The sequence below is a fragment of the Pleurodeles waltl genome, chromosome 8, assembly GCF_031143425.1.
Source record: "Pleurodeles waltl isolate 20211129_DDA chromosome 8, aPleWal1.hap1.20221129, whole genome shotgun sequence".
Taxonomy (NCBI): Eukaryota; Metazoa; Chordata; class Amphibia; order Caudata; family Salamandridae; genus Pleurodeles; species Pleurodeles waltl.
In genome coordinates, this window is record NC_090447.1 from 110,563,185 (window position 1) to 110,580,522 (window position 17,338).

Below are 17,338 nucleotides of genomic sequence, written 5' to 3' on the forward strand. Positions count from 1 at the left end.
CAAGTGCCATAGGCTACAATGCGCTTGTATTACTGTAGGCGGAACATCTGCTGCATTTGTGACCAAGTATCCTGTCTGCCAAACTCCAAATAATGCGCAAATTTGCTTCACTTCGAGGATTGCCCTTCTTTGGCAAATAATAGAAAGCATTAAATCCTGGATTGTTTCATCACGTGGAACTAACCCCCCTTAAAATGTAGTTCCAAGGTGTCTTCTTCTGGGCTCAATCTGATCTCTTTTCAGTCAGAGATGGGCTCTCGTGTACTAGATTGTAAACCCAACATCATTGAAAACACAAAATCACATGGGTTTTACATTGGATTAAAACACTGCAGCACTGCATAATCCATAAACACCACAGCAAAGAGTGCTATATTGGTACTTAGGCTTAGCTGAGGTAGTTAACCCTTCAGACCAGAACCCTTCTTTAAAACTATGGCACAGTTTCCAGTCATAACTAGGGAAATTCCCTCCCAACAGGTTATATGCACAAGTTAAACCCGGCACTCTTGAATCCAACCTCGCGTGCATCAGTCAGATTGGTCTCCGGTTTAAAACATTATCTTATCTATTTAGAAATTTTTTAAAAATACATCATATGGTCCTTATCACTCTATCATGGTTTCCTATTGTAGGCCATGGTATATTTAAAATGGCACACACCACTCAGAGGCCAAGCACTCTGGTGTGGACCTCTTAATTATCAAAGTTGCTAATAGTCATTGTATTGCATTGATTCATTCAGAGTCCTGAAAAAAAATGTGCAGTCGGGTGCAAATTCTGCATGCATCCAGTGTTTTATCTCCGCAGGAGGAATTTGTACTGAGAGAACAGGTTGGAGATTGAAACCATGTGTGATTTATACTGAAGCCACACATTATTCCCAACTCTTTCCTGTGAATCTTGAAAAAAATAGGTAAAATCCTCAATGAGCTGAACAGTGGTGGCCAATAATATGTCTAGCGAGGTGAAGTCGGTTACTGGGCACACAGTTATTGTAACATATGAAGTGTATAAAACGTGGGTTGGAATCTCAAAACTTTCTTACATGAGAAGTTGTGACTTACTACTGAGATTTCAGCAGTAAATAATACATGGTCACAGGAAGATCTTTGTGAACAGGCCTTGCTATTTTTTTTCCCAGATCTGAGACTATCTTTTCCTGTTCTATTTTCTGATAGTCAACTCTGCAAGTGTGCAAAGATTGTTATGCCGGAAATCTAGAGCACGTGAAGATGTTTACTCATTTCCCTATTTTTGTCTTTGCAGATCATTAAATTAAAAGCAGAGGCTCGTCTGGACCTTCTACGACAGATCGGCGTCTCTGTGGACACCTGGGTAAAGAGTGCAATGAATCAGGTGATGGAAGAACTGGAAAACGAGCGCTGGGCAAGCCTTCCTACAGTGATGAATAATGGCTCGTCTCACTTGGTATAGTCTCCCTGTTTGTAGAGTACCAAAAGCATGTATCCGGATTAATTGGGGAAATGATGATTCAATTCTTTTTGGTCTGTCCTTAGGTCTCGGGTCAAAAGACCACTTGTGGACCATACCAAGCCATACAGTGGGATTAGAGCCATTCCATTTCTTACTATTGGTTGACTTTACTATTACTATTGCTTGCTTCCTATTCAGTGGCTTACCTGCCTGCTTTTCTTGCTTCTTCCTCTTCTTCTGTTTGTCATCCCAAGAGCACAGCTTCTTCATCACCTTTTTGGCTGGGTGACTTGTGTTCTTCCACTGCTCACATTCATGGACCTACTTTTTTCTTTTTCATTAAGCATCCTGAGAGTTCATGTATTTTTTTTTTGTTGCTCCCTCCCTTGTGTGCTGCTGCTCCTCCTAATACCCACCCTGGGTTCTGTATTGCTCCCTTCTCACGCCACCTCCAGCTCATCCATTGCTTTTCCTACTTGATCTTGCCCTCTTTTGTTGCTTCCCCCATCTCGTGCATTCCTTCACTCACGGTGTCTATTTTTATTTATCTCCTTCCCCACAACCCACCCACCTCCGGCAGATTTGTCTGTTGCCCTCTTCCATCCATTCCTTCTTGCCTCCCATCCACTTCAGATTTTTGGGAGGGCCCAGCAGGTGTTGGATTAGTTAAAAAAAATAAATAAATAGTGCCTGCCTCATTTTGTAGATCTGCGCATGCATGGTGATAAAAGCGCACATGCCTCATCGATCATGCATACGGAATTGCACCTTTATTTGGGGGAAAGTGGTCTTTCTCCCCAGTTACTCATCGGCAAAGCCAATGTTTAAAAAAGGCTAGACCTATTTGTTTTGCCAGTGCTTGTTTTATTGGACATTAACCTTATTAATATTTTACTTTTGAACTTCCATTGACTAGCCAGTTTGGATACCATCAGCAAACATGATTGTCCCTTAGATTAGACAGCACAAAATAAGATGCCATTGTTCTTGTTTGGTAGATTTTATATGGGCACCGTGTTTAGTTCTCGTGATATATATATATATATATATATATTTTTTTTTTTTTTAAACTATTTTTATTGTCAGACATGAGTCTCAAAACATTCTCCGTGTGGTTGAACCCTAGATGTGGTCGTATGTTAATATACCTTCCATTTTATTTTCTCTTGTGGTGGATAAAGACTGATATCATTTGTGTCTATTTTCTCCCCATTGGTTCATTTCACTCTTTTTCACTCTTGATTATGCTTGTCCGTTCACAACGACTGACTTTAATATTCTTAGTTTGGGTACAATATCGCTTCCATGGTTGGCATGTATGTGTACATTATTTTGAAGCAGCCACTGCTTTCAGATGACATGCTCCATTTCATTCTGTAATGCCAATTCATTTCAGTATGTCGACATCTTTACTTCTCCCTGGTCACAAGCAGTGTCCCTCCTTAGTGATGTTGCTGAACAATATCCGACTATTCGGAGGGAGTCGTAGCATCCCACTAGATATCTAATAATACCCTCTACCATAGCACCACCATCTCCCTTTCCAATATTGCTGCTAGATCTGCCTCTTCTGTTGCCCACAGTGACCGAGTTAGACCTTATGTCCAATATGTAGTGTCTAGTTTGTGTGTGATACATTATATTTTAAGTTCTTTTAGTCTAGATGTGCCTGTATGGTCACCTTCCTTGGATACACCAGGGCCTTCCTACCAATCACTATCTTACCCACCCAGAGAGTCATATATCTTAAGAAATGAATACCACACTTATTAAGCCATTGCGCACCATTTCACCTAGCTCATGATGTTTGAAAGCTAAGGTTCAGTTTTGTAGAGTACTGTACTGTGTGCACTGAAGGTTACTAGGAATGTCAACACTTGTAGCTTATACTATTGACAGGAAACGAGAAATGTGCTGCTCAACATTTGAATTAAATAAGGCTTTTACAGAGTCTGCCACAGTCTGAGAGCACAGTTCATGAAGGAGTTACCAACAGAAAGAACATTGAAACCAGAGACCTCTGTTGTCTGGAAAATTGTATTGAGAAAATAAGCAAAGAAAACGTCTTGATAAGCAAGTTTTTCAAGAAAAAAGGAAGTGATCTGTACAGAAGGAGCTTACATACATTAATCAATATCCAAGAGACAACAAAGGGTCAGACGTACTAAGCACTGGTGACAAATTGCGACCAGTGCATTATTTTGCAAACTGACCTGTGGAGTAAAAGGTTGGGTCTAAAAAATCTGAATTGGAGTGGTTCGGAATCTGACCTACCTCATGCATTTTAATCAGGTAGGTTGCAAATTGTGAGCAACTATGATTTGCAGCCATCACAGGGATGGTGGCCTGTTGAATCAGAAGTTCAAATGTCTGTGATTGCTTTTATATAAAGCAGACTTTTTTTTTAAACTCAGACCGTTTTCCATGAAGGAAAATTGGATGCGTAAAAAACAATTAAATTACGTTTTCTAAACTTTTTTAAACAGTAGGGTACTCCTAATTGTTTGTTGGCCAGTCACAAAGGGAAAGAGGTCCTTTGGGGACCCCTTCTGGTTTTGGAATAGGTTTCCATCACTTTTCATATGCTGTAAAATATTAACATTTTGCGACTGGATTTTGGTCACAAAACATTATTACATATGATAAGGATTAGGTATTTGGAAGGATGCCTTGAACACGTCCCTTCTGCATACCGATTCGGTATTGTTTCTTAAGCCCATTGTGTGATTTAGTTGTATCAAACAGCCTGCAACGCCTGGAGACTCTCACAGGTGAGTAGCCACGCTTATCAAAAATTGATTGATTGAAACACGTGTGACTGTGACTAGAAGGAAGGGGTTCACTACTTCCATCATGGACTTTGCTTACACGTCAGTACATTCTGGGAGTTGTAGTCTTGGTTCCTTTTAATTGAGTCAATTGGATTAACACACCTGACCACAGTGGTTTGTAAAAGCAAAGGCCAGGAATTGACAAGTGGTGTCCCGGTTCCAAGGAGCCATCTGGTCGCCCTGCGTGTGACTGGGAGCAGAGCATACATGCTCGTGTCCGGATATCCGCAGGCTGGGCGACTCCTCTGCATCCTGTGTGATATCGATTTTGCTGACTCGATTCCTGCACTGATATCCGGTCACTTGTCCCTGGTCTCAGCGGGGTGCTGCCCAGTGCCAGGTCAGCTCAGACGCTCTCTGTGCCAGGAACTGACAGGACAGCAACCGGATCGCTGCAGGTATCATTTGAGCGTTTTTAGTTTTTAAAATACGTGCATTTGGGTATTTTTTTACATATTTTGAATTAACCGTTTTGTTTCCTCTTGTAACCTACTGTTATTTGCTTGCAGGCAAAATAATTCAGGCAAATTGTATAGCCCCACTTCGTGGTCTCACTCTACTCAGTCGTGCTCTCACTCACTCTACTCAGTCGTGCTCTCACTCTATTCAGGCGCTTTAAGTCCAGTCAGAGCACGAAGTGGGGCCAAATACGTTTTTTATGTGCGCTTGTGACATTCCAGCGGCGCTGGGTTGTTGAGTGATGGCCACAGACGTTTTAAGGCGTGGGCCAAGTGGGCTCTTGCCCAGGGCCCCAGGCCTTCCAGAGTCCTCTCTCTCCCTCCCCCCCCCCTCCTCCGATACAGCCAGCTCTGTTCTGCAGGAAGTCTTTCCCTGATGACTTTGAATGTTTCTGAAAGAGATGGTTTTAAATACTGTTTTCCTTGAATGTATGTTTAATGTGGGTGATGTGTGAGTCTATTGCAAACATTGTGCTGTGAATTTTTTGTTTACGTTTCATGCAGCAGCTATCGAGAGTTTCTTTCAGATCAAAACTGGGCCTCACATATGAGAAATGTGAGGGCGTCCCGGAGATGATTTGCAGTAATTTTAGTGAGCTCTGCTGTGTTTCAGTATTAAAAGCACGTCACTATTTATGAATATTCATTGTAAACACATTTAGAATTTGCCCCGGTGTTCCTGAGCACTCGGTGACCTGGCCGAAGAGGGCGTGCAAGGCGTATGTTGTATGTCTTCATGAATATAGGCCCGACGACCCTTAATGTGTTCCAGGAGATGGCGTTACCTGCTCTGAGGGATTAACAGATGTCAGTTGCTCGTTTCCTTCACTTTAGGCCCATAATCGTGATGAAGCAATTCAGTGGTTGGCGCCATTATAGCAGAAGGCCTTAACTGCTGTTAACACCCTGAGCAGGGGACACTAAAGTTTCAGTTGCAAATGTTGATTTTGCCAAACTCTGTGGAACTGTATACATTTCGGAAATAGAAAATAACGGGGGTTCGGGGCAGGCATTGAAGGGCACCCGCCGATGGTCGAGCTCTCTCTTGACGTGGGTGACCCTATTGGATGCCGTGAAGTACGTCTATGTCCGCAGCTCCGGGTCATGGACGCAAAGTTTCTTCTTTTGCAGCTGTAAGAAGCGTCTTCACGAAGGGGAGGAGCGATCCCTCCCATCATCAATGAACAGCCCCGTGAGCCCGGGTGGGGTCCCGTAGGTTACCCCCACGTCTCTGTGTTTCCATGTCTGTCCCTCCGCACACCCCTGAGTGGTACCTAGGGGCGTCTCCATGCCTAGAGGCTGGGCATCCTTTTGGTCACTCAAGCCAGCCTGGTTTTTAATCTACGCTTCAGTTTGGAAGGGACAAGTCCGCTTGTAAAATCCATACGTTTGTTGGAGTCGATGATAGATTGTTGCTTCTGTCACCGTAAGGTTAAGCTGTTCCTTTGTGCAGTTGAATCATTAACCCACCGAGCTACAGTACACGGATGCCGAGACCCTCGGCTCTGTGGAGCAGTCGGTCTTTCCGATGGAACATTATTCACAAAACTGTTCAAATGCTTGCATGTCGGGCTAGCGGTGACGACACCCTGCGGCAGCCCGGTGACCCTGTTCATTACGGGGGTAGAGCGCTCACTTTCTCAGCGCACAGACAGATTTTACGTACTTGGCCGGGCACCCTCCGCCAGGTCTATTGATAAAGCGCGGACCGCCAGGGTGTTTTTTTCACTCATCAGCAGAGTGCAGTCTAATTTTTTCAGACCTGCGAAGGCTTCTCAGAATAGATAGTCGGTAAAGAAATTGTTTGCACTCCTTTCAGTCCCGAGTAAGTTGTGCTATTTTATTGCACGTGTCACCTCGGGAAGCAGAGAGAGAGTCACTTCCGGGGTGCTCTGTGCATTATTAAAAAATGGTCCCCTTTGACCTTGTAGAGGAAGCTCTGCTGGTGCGACGAGCCCAGCATTGATTAAAACAATAGTGCACAGCATGTGGGGGCATTTTTCATTGAGCTGCACCCACTGTGCCTGTGTGCGCGTGCTGCAGGGGACGCCAGGCGAGTGAAACCAGCACCCCAGCAGCCGCTCCGACCCACGTGCATACTGCTATGGTTATACGTAGTGCTTTAAATGGGAAAAAATAAGTGCAGGTACTGCTTAACATGAGCTAGTAGTGTGGTGGGTGGGGCTAGGGGCGGGGCTAGGGGCGGGGCTAAGAGCAAGACATGAGGCTACTTTATGACTTAAATACCCCTTGCAGCAATACCAAAACATGATAAGTGTGTTTAAATAAAACAGGTTAACTCGTTACACAAGATGAAAGCGAAACAATTATATTTTAAAATTTCTTTTGTTTTGTAATATTTGCAGCTTCTTAATGCCGTATTGTTATTTGGTGTCGTTTTGGACAATACTATATATTATTGAGCGTGCACACAGACAGAAAGAAACAAGCAGACACAAATCATTCCACACTGTCCTCCTTAAAGTGTCCCGATTCTCCCTCTCTTTCATTCGCCTTTCTCTCACAGAAAAACACACACACATACAAGAAGGCAAACACATACCTAAACAGATCCTCGTTCTAAAAGAGACAGGAGGGATTAAAGCCATATTAAACTTTCCTCCTATGGCTTTCTTGGTTGTCTCTGTCAGCGGGGCTGTCTCAATTCCTGTGTTTGCCAATATGTACACAGTAGTGTGAATGGGATGGACCGCACAGGGCCTGAATGGGCCCTGTTCTGTCAAACGCAGCGTGATGGCGAATACCCAGACATTAGCCACTTAATCCCTGCTGAATAGCTCAGCAGGGGTCAGCTCAGAGCTACAGCAGCACCTTAGCTGTCAGAGGCAGGTTCAACTCTGACAGCCTAGTGCTCACCAGCAGCTATTAAGCCTACCTTTCATGAGTACCGGTACTCTCCTTGGCAGCAGAGAAGTGCCGGTACTCAGAGTGAGAAAAATAAGAAGTGCCGGTACTCAGTACCGGTGAGTACCGGCCCATTTAAAGCACTGGTTATACGTTCATACATCGCCGCCCCCGGCATAACGTCATACCCGCGGTAGAGATGGGGGCGGGGAGGCATCGATCCCCCACTGTTTCATATCTCACTTGACAGCGCAGCTGTCCGCAGACCTTTTTTTAATTTTTTATTAAAGAAACATGGGGTGGGCGTTGCTTCCATTCAGAGGCCTAAAACTCTGTCACCTTATGCCGTTGGCTCTTTAGTGAATTGTTCCACCTCACATGGACTGCCTGCATTGTTACCATAAGGGACTATTTTAAAACTCAAAGTTACCGTGAATCACCTCACCTTAAATTCTTTATCTGTTAGACCTAGGGTTTAGAGAAAGCTGTTTTTTTGTTTTGTTGTTTACTCTGCTTGGCTTTTTAAATATATTATTCAGAACCCAAAAAAGCAAGGCAGACCTATTTGTTAACCTAATTACAATTATATATCCCTTACTCTAGAACTGCTTTACATAACTTACCTTTGAGAAGGTAGCAGCCAGGCAGTGTAATGCCAGGTGAGGGAGTGAAGGTGTGGCTGTGTAAGCAGGCACCCTGGTGAGAAGGCTTGTTTCTTGATTGTCTGTCTGCCCGCCATTGATTCTACAGCGCAGGAGACTCTCTGCCTCACACTTCAGCTGAACCATTTAAACTCTCAAAATTAACCCTCCCGGGATGGTTGTCTTTTCAAAAGAAGTAGGGGAACTGTTTCTCATAAATTAAAAAAGTATGGGCTCGCCGTGCCTCTCCAATCCCGCCCACTTTGATGCTTGATCAAAACACATTTGTATTTTCTATGTAATTTGCAAGATTAAGTGCAGGGAAAAGGCCAGGTCGTCTTCCAGCTCCTAAATCTCCAAAGGTCTAATCATCTTTGAGTACATCTGGGAGAATTTGCTAGCTTTGCTGGCTACAACCAAAAAGGCCTGACCGCCCGACTTCCATCGAAACTTAGGAATCGTTGGATTCAGCTGGAAAGCAGACTCAGAGTACGGATAAGAAAATACTCTCTGAAACAAGACCTACGGGGCGAACTATTGGGTGAATAAATCGCCTTCTGACAAGACTCAGTGATTTGAGCGTAATTCGCTCTTTTACAGGCCGCCCGTACAGCTGTACCAAAACCGGAGAGATGCGAAGGCTGCGTTGGACACCGCCAGCTAACCGCGCTGTGAAATTTTGAACCAGTTAGTTTCTTGATAAGGCATGAAGGTGACCCTAAATAAATAGTTTCAGTAGTCCAGGCATGAGGATATAAAAGGATTTAGGATTGTAATTTTTTGGGAAGGTGTGAGTAGGCAAAGTGCTCTTTTGAGGAGTTGGATAAGCAAGCCTTAAAGACTGCCGCCACTTGTTCAGTTGAGGTTAGCGCACTGAAGTTAAGCTGCATAGCTCCAAGAAGGTCCATTCATCCCCCTTTTTCTTCATTCAACAAGGGCAGCCGAAATAACTAGTAGATCAAATGAGAATATCCCTTCAAAACAAGAACTTTTTATAAACCACATCATATTGCATGTTGGCTATTTGTACACTCCTAAAATTACTGATGTTGTTATATTGCCCAATTAGATTGTGTTATTTTATCAACCCTAGAAGGCTGGAAGTCTGTGCTGGCCTTGGGGAGGTTCTAACTCATGATCTTTAGATCACTGTAAATGTCACTGTAAAGTGTTTACACACTGAGCCGTCTTGCTGGGAATAGAGCTAAGTGGCCTTATCAGATAATCAATAAACTGTTGTCCAGAGAAATAAATGTTCCCCACTCTTCCATCTAATGTAAGAGGCTCAAAAACCCTTTTGCCTATGGATCAGAATTCAGCTCCCAGCTCACAAATCAGGAGTTTTAGAATTGAGTAAATGAACCTGGTGGTTGTATCAACAAGTTGCAGAATTCTAGTATTTTTAATTTTAACAGTTTGCAGTTGTATTAATTGTTGACGTTTTGAACTCTTACACGGAATTGGTGGAGTCTTCTCCAGGGCAGTTGGAACCCACCAGTCTGATCAAGCTCAAACTGCTTCCCCAAACAAAGCATTACTCACTGAGAGCCTGATGTAACAGACTAGCCCAGCAAACTACAGTTCATAACTGATGATTGAGTAGCTGAATGATGAATCCTTTTTCAGTGAAAGAATTTATTGTACTGCCCGAACTTGTTGATCTAAATAATTGAACTCATCGCTGAACATATGGAATCCATCACACATCGCACTTTTGGAGCACTGTGCAAATACTGGAGTTGTCATGTTTTTCTTTTATTAATAAAAGTGTTACTCACAATCTGCAGGTCTGTTTTTTAGCCATGGCTGGCATGTTTGCACCTACCGGTGTGTTATTTGCGTGCCTCGCTGATTTGTTGTGCCACATCCACCAAACTTTAGTTTTAAAATCATGTTTTTTCTCTTGTTTTCTTTAATTCCACGCATAGGTGCCTTCAGCATAAACGAGAAACGCACATTTATTCATTTGTTTTTATCCAGAAATGCTCGATTGAATGTTCAGCTGCCAGCAAAGATTTTAAAGAACATGATTGTGATTTAGCGCCATCTGGTTCGTGCCCCCGCTGTTCCGCATCACTTGACTAATTAGGCAAACAATTTATGTAGTAATTACGGGGACCCGTGTTCTAAAACTCGAGTAGCTTTTATTTGCCAACATCATGGAGCGGAGAGAAATGGAAGTCCAGGCGCTATACTTTGTAAACTGATGCACAGACCCTGTTGCCTGGGATGAACCGGATGCACCCCGTGTGGACAGGGACAGTGCTCCCCATTAAACAATGCTCTCCCCTTCGAGGTGCAAACTTGCCCCTGGACCGGTGACCAGTGATTTGAAACCACCATTCATTCAGACTTTCAGCGCAGATGGACACGTGGGGCATTGAGAAGGGGCAGGAGCAGCTGCAGGGGGGTTCAGTTTGTGACTGCACCCACATGGGCGGGTAATGCCACATAAGAGTAGCAAATACAAGAAGATATATTTTTGAGCATTAGCTCCACCTTCTTTTATCTTTGTAAAGCTTATAGATGGTACTTATGCAAAATTCTGAATTCTTTTTGTCTACTTCACCCGTCCTTACCTACCTGATAAGTCCAACATTGGCACCTGTAACACGCGTGGCCCATTTTGTGAAATAACGCCGCTTGCTTGGCAGACGTTATGTCTCTAATTTTGAGAAAGATCTCTACATCATTTCTATCTCTTTGTTGCCAGGGCAGCAAAGGATTGCCTTATAACCCAAATGTTTGACTTAGTTGATGCCAAATTTGCAACTGGAGAGCTGCTGTTTTCTGAACTGGCCAGATGTCTGCCTTCTAACTAGAGCCCCGCAAACTCATAACAAAGAGAGCTGATAACTCCTGACTGGGTTAGTGCTCTTCTCCCGACTTGTGGGCTGCACTCCTTCATATTAGTGAGCTGCACTCTTTCTGACTAGTAAGCTGCACTCCTCCCGACTAGTGAGCGCCACACCTCCCGACTAGTGAGCGCCACACCTCCCGACTAGTGAGCGCCACACCTCCCGACTAGTGAGCGCCACACCTCCCGACTAGTGAGCGCCACACCTCCCGACTAGTGAGCGGCACACCTCCCGACTAGTGAGCGGCACACCTCCCGACTAGTGAGCGGCACACCTCCCGACTAGTGAGCGGCACACCTCCCGACAAGTGAGCCGCTCTCCTCCCGACAAGTGAGCCGCTCTCCTCCCGACAAGTGAGCCGCTCTCCTCCCGACAAGTGAGCCGCTCTCCTCCCGACAAGTGAGCCGCTCTCCTCCCGACAAGTGAGCCGCTCTCCTCCCGACAAGTGAGCCGCTCTCCTCCCGACAAGTGAGCCGCTCTCCTCCCGACAAGTGAGCCGCTCTCCTCCCGACAAGTGAGCCGCTCTCCTCCCGACAAGTGAGCCGCTCTCCTCCCGACAAGTGAGCCGCTCTCCTCCCGACAAGTGAGCCGCTCTCCTCCCGACAAGTGAGCCGCTCTCCTCCCGACAAGTGAGCCGCTCTCCTCCCGACAAGTGAGCCGCTCTCCTCCTGACAAGTGAGCCGCTCTCCTCATAACAAAGAGAGCTGATAACTCCTGACTGGGTTAGTGCTCTTCTCCCGACTTGTGGGCTGCACTCCTTCATATTAGTGAGCTGCACTCCTCCCGGCTAGTGCGCTGCACTCCTCCCGACTAGTGAGCTGCACTCCTCCCGACTAGTGAGCTGCACTCCTCCCGACTAGTGAGCGACACACCTCCCGACTAGTGAGCTGCACTCCTCCCGACTAGTGAGCGACACACCTCCCGACTAGTGAGCGACACACCTCCCGACTAGTGAGCGACACACCTCCCTACTAGTGAGCAGCACACCTCCCCACTCCTCCCGACTAGTGAGCTGCACTCCTCCCGATTAGTGAGCGACACACCTCCCGACTAGTGAGCGACACACCTCCCGACTAGTGAGCGACACACCTCCCGACTAGTGAGCAGCACACCTCCCCACTCCTCCCGACTAGTGAGCGGCACACCTCCCGACTAGTGAGCGGCACACCTCCCGACTAGTGAGCGGCACACCTCCCGACTAGTGAGCGGCACACCTCCCGACTAGTGAGCGGCACACCTCCCGACTAGTGTGCCGCTCTCCTCCCGACTAGTGTGCCGCTCTCCTCCCGACTAGTGTGCCGCTCTCCTCCCGACTAGTGTGCCGCTCTCCTCCCGACTAGTGTGCCGCTCTCCTCCCTGCTGCCCTCCCAGCTAGTGAGCTGTTGATCTCTAGACTAGTGGGCTGCCCAGGTCCTGCCTACACAGTTGCTTGTTGCTGTACGATTGCTGCCACTCCTAAAAATCTGGGATCAACTTACCGCTCTAATAGAAAGGTAGACGCCTGATAACGTGAGATCTGCTTAGTGTCCAGCTGGAGAGCTCTGCACCTCCTGACTAGAGGGGTGCTTATCTGAAGACCACCTAGCTCTAAAGCTTTAGGTCTTACATCTGTATGGATGCTTGCTGCAGACCTGAATAGCTCTGTTTTACCTGCTTGTTTCCCAAGACAGTATGTTTGCGCTCTCAACAGGGAGTCTGTTGGTCTTCAAAAGTAGAGCTGTGCTTGCCTTCTAACTAGAGAGCATCTTCCCTCACAACCAGAGAACTGGCCCCTCCCCTGCCAGAAAGCTGCTTTCCTCCCAGCTAGAGAGCTGTATGCCATGCAAACAGGCCTGATGTCTGATAACTGTGGGTCCCTTTATCTTCTATTAGAATAGCTGTTGGCTACCCAACTCTAGAGAACTGCAAAGCTGATAGCTGTGTGGCTTTTATCCCACGGATGGAGGACTGCTCGCAAGGGCACTCATTCTGTCTCTTTAGCTGGAAGTGGTGGGACCCATCACCGCTGGCACAGTATCCTATTACTGCCACAAGAGCCCTGTACGTTATGGGTTAGTTCACACATCACTGAGGAGTGTCTGATCCCATTTCACACGCTGCTGCAGCATTGCAGATGTGCCCACTTTTCCTGGTGACTGGGCACAATTTACTTCACTGAGGGGCTGATTAATTAAACATTAGCCTCTCAAGCATGTCTTGGGACCATTAATCAGCTCTGATGGTCTCTCCTCTCCACACCTTTCTGCTCCTTCTATCTAAAGAGCACCCTCCCCCTCTCCCATTCCACCCTTTGCTTTCTCCCCCCAAATTAATAACTAATCATCCTGTTGCCAGGAGAGGTCCTGCACCCAGTGCTTCGCTCTGTAACCGGTTTGTTCACTGGACCGGTGTGAATGGAAGCCCTAGAGGGACTTGTGGACGGTAACCAGCTCTTTCAGGAGGCACTGATGGGAGGGTACCAGTTAATGTTTGTTCCACACTTCCATAACTCTTGTCTAACCAGCTGTCTGATGGTTCACTAGCTTGTTTAAAAAAGATAAGGCTTCAATGCACCTGGACTTCACTAGTATGATATAATGCACGAGAGCCTTCAGTCCCAGTATAAAGCAGGTTTCTAATTGCCTTCTTCTATATGGGTCCCATAGCCACAGATAATCATAATGGGTTAGTTTCAAAATGGAGTTACTCGCTGTATTATAGCGAGAATCAAGGCTTGTAATCCGCTGCTTTGATGCAACAATGCTCAGTCTTGGAGAGGGCCTCCTGCAGTCCATGTTTATTTATTCAAAATACCACAGTTTGAAAAGCCTGCCCATGAATAGTGGGCAGGTTTGGAAAGAATGCAGCTGGGTAACTGAATGTAGAGGGTGCTTTTCATCTCGGGGATGTCAGTGGCATTGCCGACCACCCTGGATTTGCTGTAGTCTGTTTTCACTTTCATAACCCCAGTTTGAAAAACATCCCTGTTAGTCAGAAGCCTATCTAGAAGTCTGTATGCAACATTCCGGATGTGGCACCACTATTCATCTGTAATTAGAAAATGATATGGTTACTCAGCTATAATACTTTATTACAGTTAATTTGCAACACCAGCAGGCTGTTTGAAAGTCATGTCAGTGAGCAGAATTACAACTGCTGTTTGAACAATGAAAACAAGAATTTGCTTTCAAGCTCTTTTGGAATGTTTCCATAAAATGAACAGTCATAAGCAACAAGCATTTTCAATGCAACGGGTCTCGCATTTGCCCGAGTTAGAGCTATCAGCTTTGTAAAGAAAAAAAAACGCAGCGCGATCGTGCTGTGTAAAACGCAGCACGGTCGCACTGCGTGGAAAATAAACAGATAAAGTAGTCCGGACCCCAGGCTGAAAACATCGAGCCTCGCATGTTTTAGTAGTTTACCGGCGCTGTGTAGGTGAGCTAAACACCGGAAAAGGCAGGACGTATGCATGCCTTTCACAAATGAAAGCGAGCGGATTTTAAAAGGCAAGCCCACGAATCAATGTAAGTGACTGACGTGACATGGGTGTGGTTAGAAGCCCAAAGAGAGATTACAGAACGGACGGAGCGCTTTGTGCTCGCCCATAAAAAGGAGACCTTTATGCCATGATGATAATTCCTTTCTCATCTATACTGCATGACTTGAATGCATGAAGGTCTGCGTTGTACAAATTAAGTATAAACCATTGCATTTTTTTAAAGACCAGCATTAAACTGCTTGTAATCTGTTTTTGTAATCGTGTAGTTGTTCATATGAAGGAGCAGGAGGCCAAAGGCTTAAGCTTTTAGGGGAAAAGTAATGGTGTGACCTGGTATTGTAAGGAATGACCTACTCTGTGATACTTTAATAGGATATTGCAAGTGACCTTGAATTCCTTGGCTTTTTAAAGGAGCTTGGTCTCCAGCCTCCTCCCTCTACATCATCGCCTAACTCCTAGGTTACTCGCTCTGTCCTTATAATGTACATCAGTGTGCGCTTTGTCCCATCTCCTTGGGGCTGTAGAGTGAACGGAGCTGCCCTACAGTTTAATTCAATTAGAAATGAGGTACTGTTTAAGCTTGGCCATCTCCATACTGATGTTTTGCAGATCTGCTGAGGGTGGCAAACTGGACATTGCTTTTCCTCAGTCAAGAATCCTCCTCACGTGTCCACCTTTGAAGATCATGAAATTGCACCAGGCCTGGGGATGGCTACAGTTGAAGATGAACCTTAAGGGGGGGAGCGCTTGGTTCCTCGAGCGCTGAAGTCTTTCGTGTTGGCACTATCAAGACGGCAGCATGAATTCTCCAGGTTGTTGAGCTCAGGACTGTCATTAGCCCCAAAAAAAGTTTATCCAAAATCAAGATCTGTGCTATAGATCATTTGAATGGCTACTAATTCTTCGAAGTCAGGTAACATCCTCTGCCCTTAAATGGTCCTGAGGAGCTTTGAATCCTTAGAATAAGACAGACCTCATGATATCAAAAAGCCCCACAAAGCGTTAATTTAAGATATTCTGAGATTCTACTTTGCTATGTAGGGGAGTTTTTATCAAATGGCCAGTCCCTCAGTCTGTATTGAGCCGGGGCAGAAACTTTGCTTTTGTGATTGCGTTTGCAATAGATATATTTTAATAACTAGTAGGTTGATGGGTTACGGTGTTCAGTAAGTCTGGAGGAATCCTGTAGGTACTATCTAGGTCAGTGGCTCTTAACCTGTTGTCCGAGGACCCCCTGGGTGTCCCCGAGGACTACTCTGAGGGTTCGTGACTGTGTTACCACATTAAATATTCTTAAAATAAATACATTACAATGAATGTAGCACGTATAAATAAAGAAGCACAATTTAAAATGTGAAAACGTTTTCTATACTTGATTGTGAATTAAAAAATATTCCAGTAGTTGAGTATTGGGCAGCTACATTTTCATGTTTATTTGCTAAATTCACATTAGGCCAGATATGGCCACTGCCTGACATTGTTTGGTTCTTTATTCACCTATTCCCATCATTTGTATTCAGCAAGAGAGTACTTTGGAAGAGGCTCTTGCACTGTTTCACGGCCCGTGGCTGCTCAGCCTCCCACCCCTACCCTCTTAAAAGGTAATTAAAGACGTACTAGAGCCATTTAATGTTCTGAGGAGTGGAGAACAAAGGCACTGAGAGCGAGAGAGAGCGCGCACCGCTTGGGTCAGCGCTTCACTAAGCGGTCTCTGTTTAAAGACTTCAACACTGCCTTGGCAATTGCTGAGTTCAGCAATGTTTGAGGGTCAGAGTTTTTTAAAAACATGCTTAAGTATGTGAGTGATGCCAAAGCATGTTGTGGGGAGTCGTGATTTGCCTCACAATTCAGCACCACTGTACGTCATGGAATCTAATTATGAGCCATACAGTCGAAAGATTGATCACATTTGAGATGTGAGCGATTTGGATTGGCTGTCCTTTGGTAATGGCGATTTGAGCAGCTTCTCTACTTGCCTCTTCAGATTTGTGAAGCTCATCACAAAATCTTCCTATCACGCCCATAACCTCCACTGCATGACAACAGTGGCATTAGGCAAATGTTTTGGCCCAAAGGGCCTAGTGAACGGCTGTGTTAATGCTCCTCTGCATAAAACAACGTCACAGACATTACTGATGAAGTACATAAAGAGATCCCTCAGTTGAAAGTACGTGCACCCTTCAGTCTTTCCCTGAAGTGAACACAGAAAATGTTTCATGTACAAGTGCTGAATGGTGGTTTGCATGAGCTTTTGGTTCACATGTAATGTTAAAATCATTGATTGTCGTAGGACTCCCGTTGTAGTGACCACTGAGCATGGAGGACTGAGTCTGATCTCTCACTATGTGACAGCTGCTGGCCTAACCCTTCCGGCTAGCTAGCAGCACCTCACCAGTACCAGAGGTAAAAGTGATTTGTGGCAGTGTATCGCATGACACGAGGACTCCTGAAGGAAGTCTGGCAGAACAGATCGTATCCCTTTCTCTCAGTTAGAAAAGTCTTATAGTGCAAAGACAAACAGAAGCAGGATTTGGTTCAATAGGTTTTATTCCAGCAACTGAGTCCCACCATATTGCCATACTGGCGTGTCTAACATCCCTACCTACAGTACTAAGTTTCTACATGAGAGCAAATAGCAGTGTTAGCCCTAATCCACGCTTCTGGTCCTGGGAAGGAAGCACAATACCCATACTTGTGTTTAGAGGTGAAGATGAGGTCTGTTAGTCTCCTGGGAGTCCTTCCACGTAGACAAAGCGCAGAGTTTCAGCAG

At 45.4% G+C, this 17,338-nt stretch overlaps 1 protein-coding gene across 4 annotated transcripts in view; it reads left to right on the plus strand.

The window, feature by feature from the left end:
- Nucleotides 1–17,338, plus strand: part of FCHSD2 (FCH and double SH3 domains 2) — a 441,879-nt gene that overhangs the window by 387,334 nt on the left and 37,207 nt on the right. For 2 of the 4 annotated variants that reach the window (XM_069203852.1, XM_069203851.1), the window contains one exon: nucleotides 1,270–1,359. In XM_069203852.1, the coding sequence (XP_069059953.1) occupies nucleotides 1,270–1,359 (90 nt within the window). Of the gene's footprint in view, nucleotides 1–1,269; nucleotides 1,432–17,338 lie in introns of all 4 variants that reach the window. The other 2 variants (XM_069203850.1, XM_069203849.1) reach the window with 1 other exon arrangement.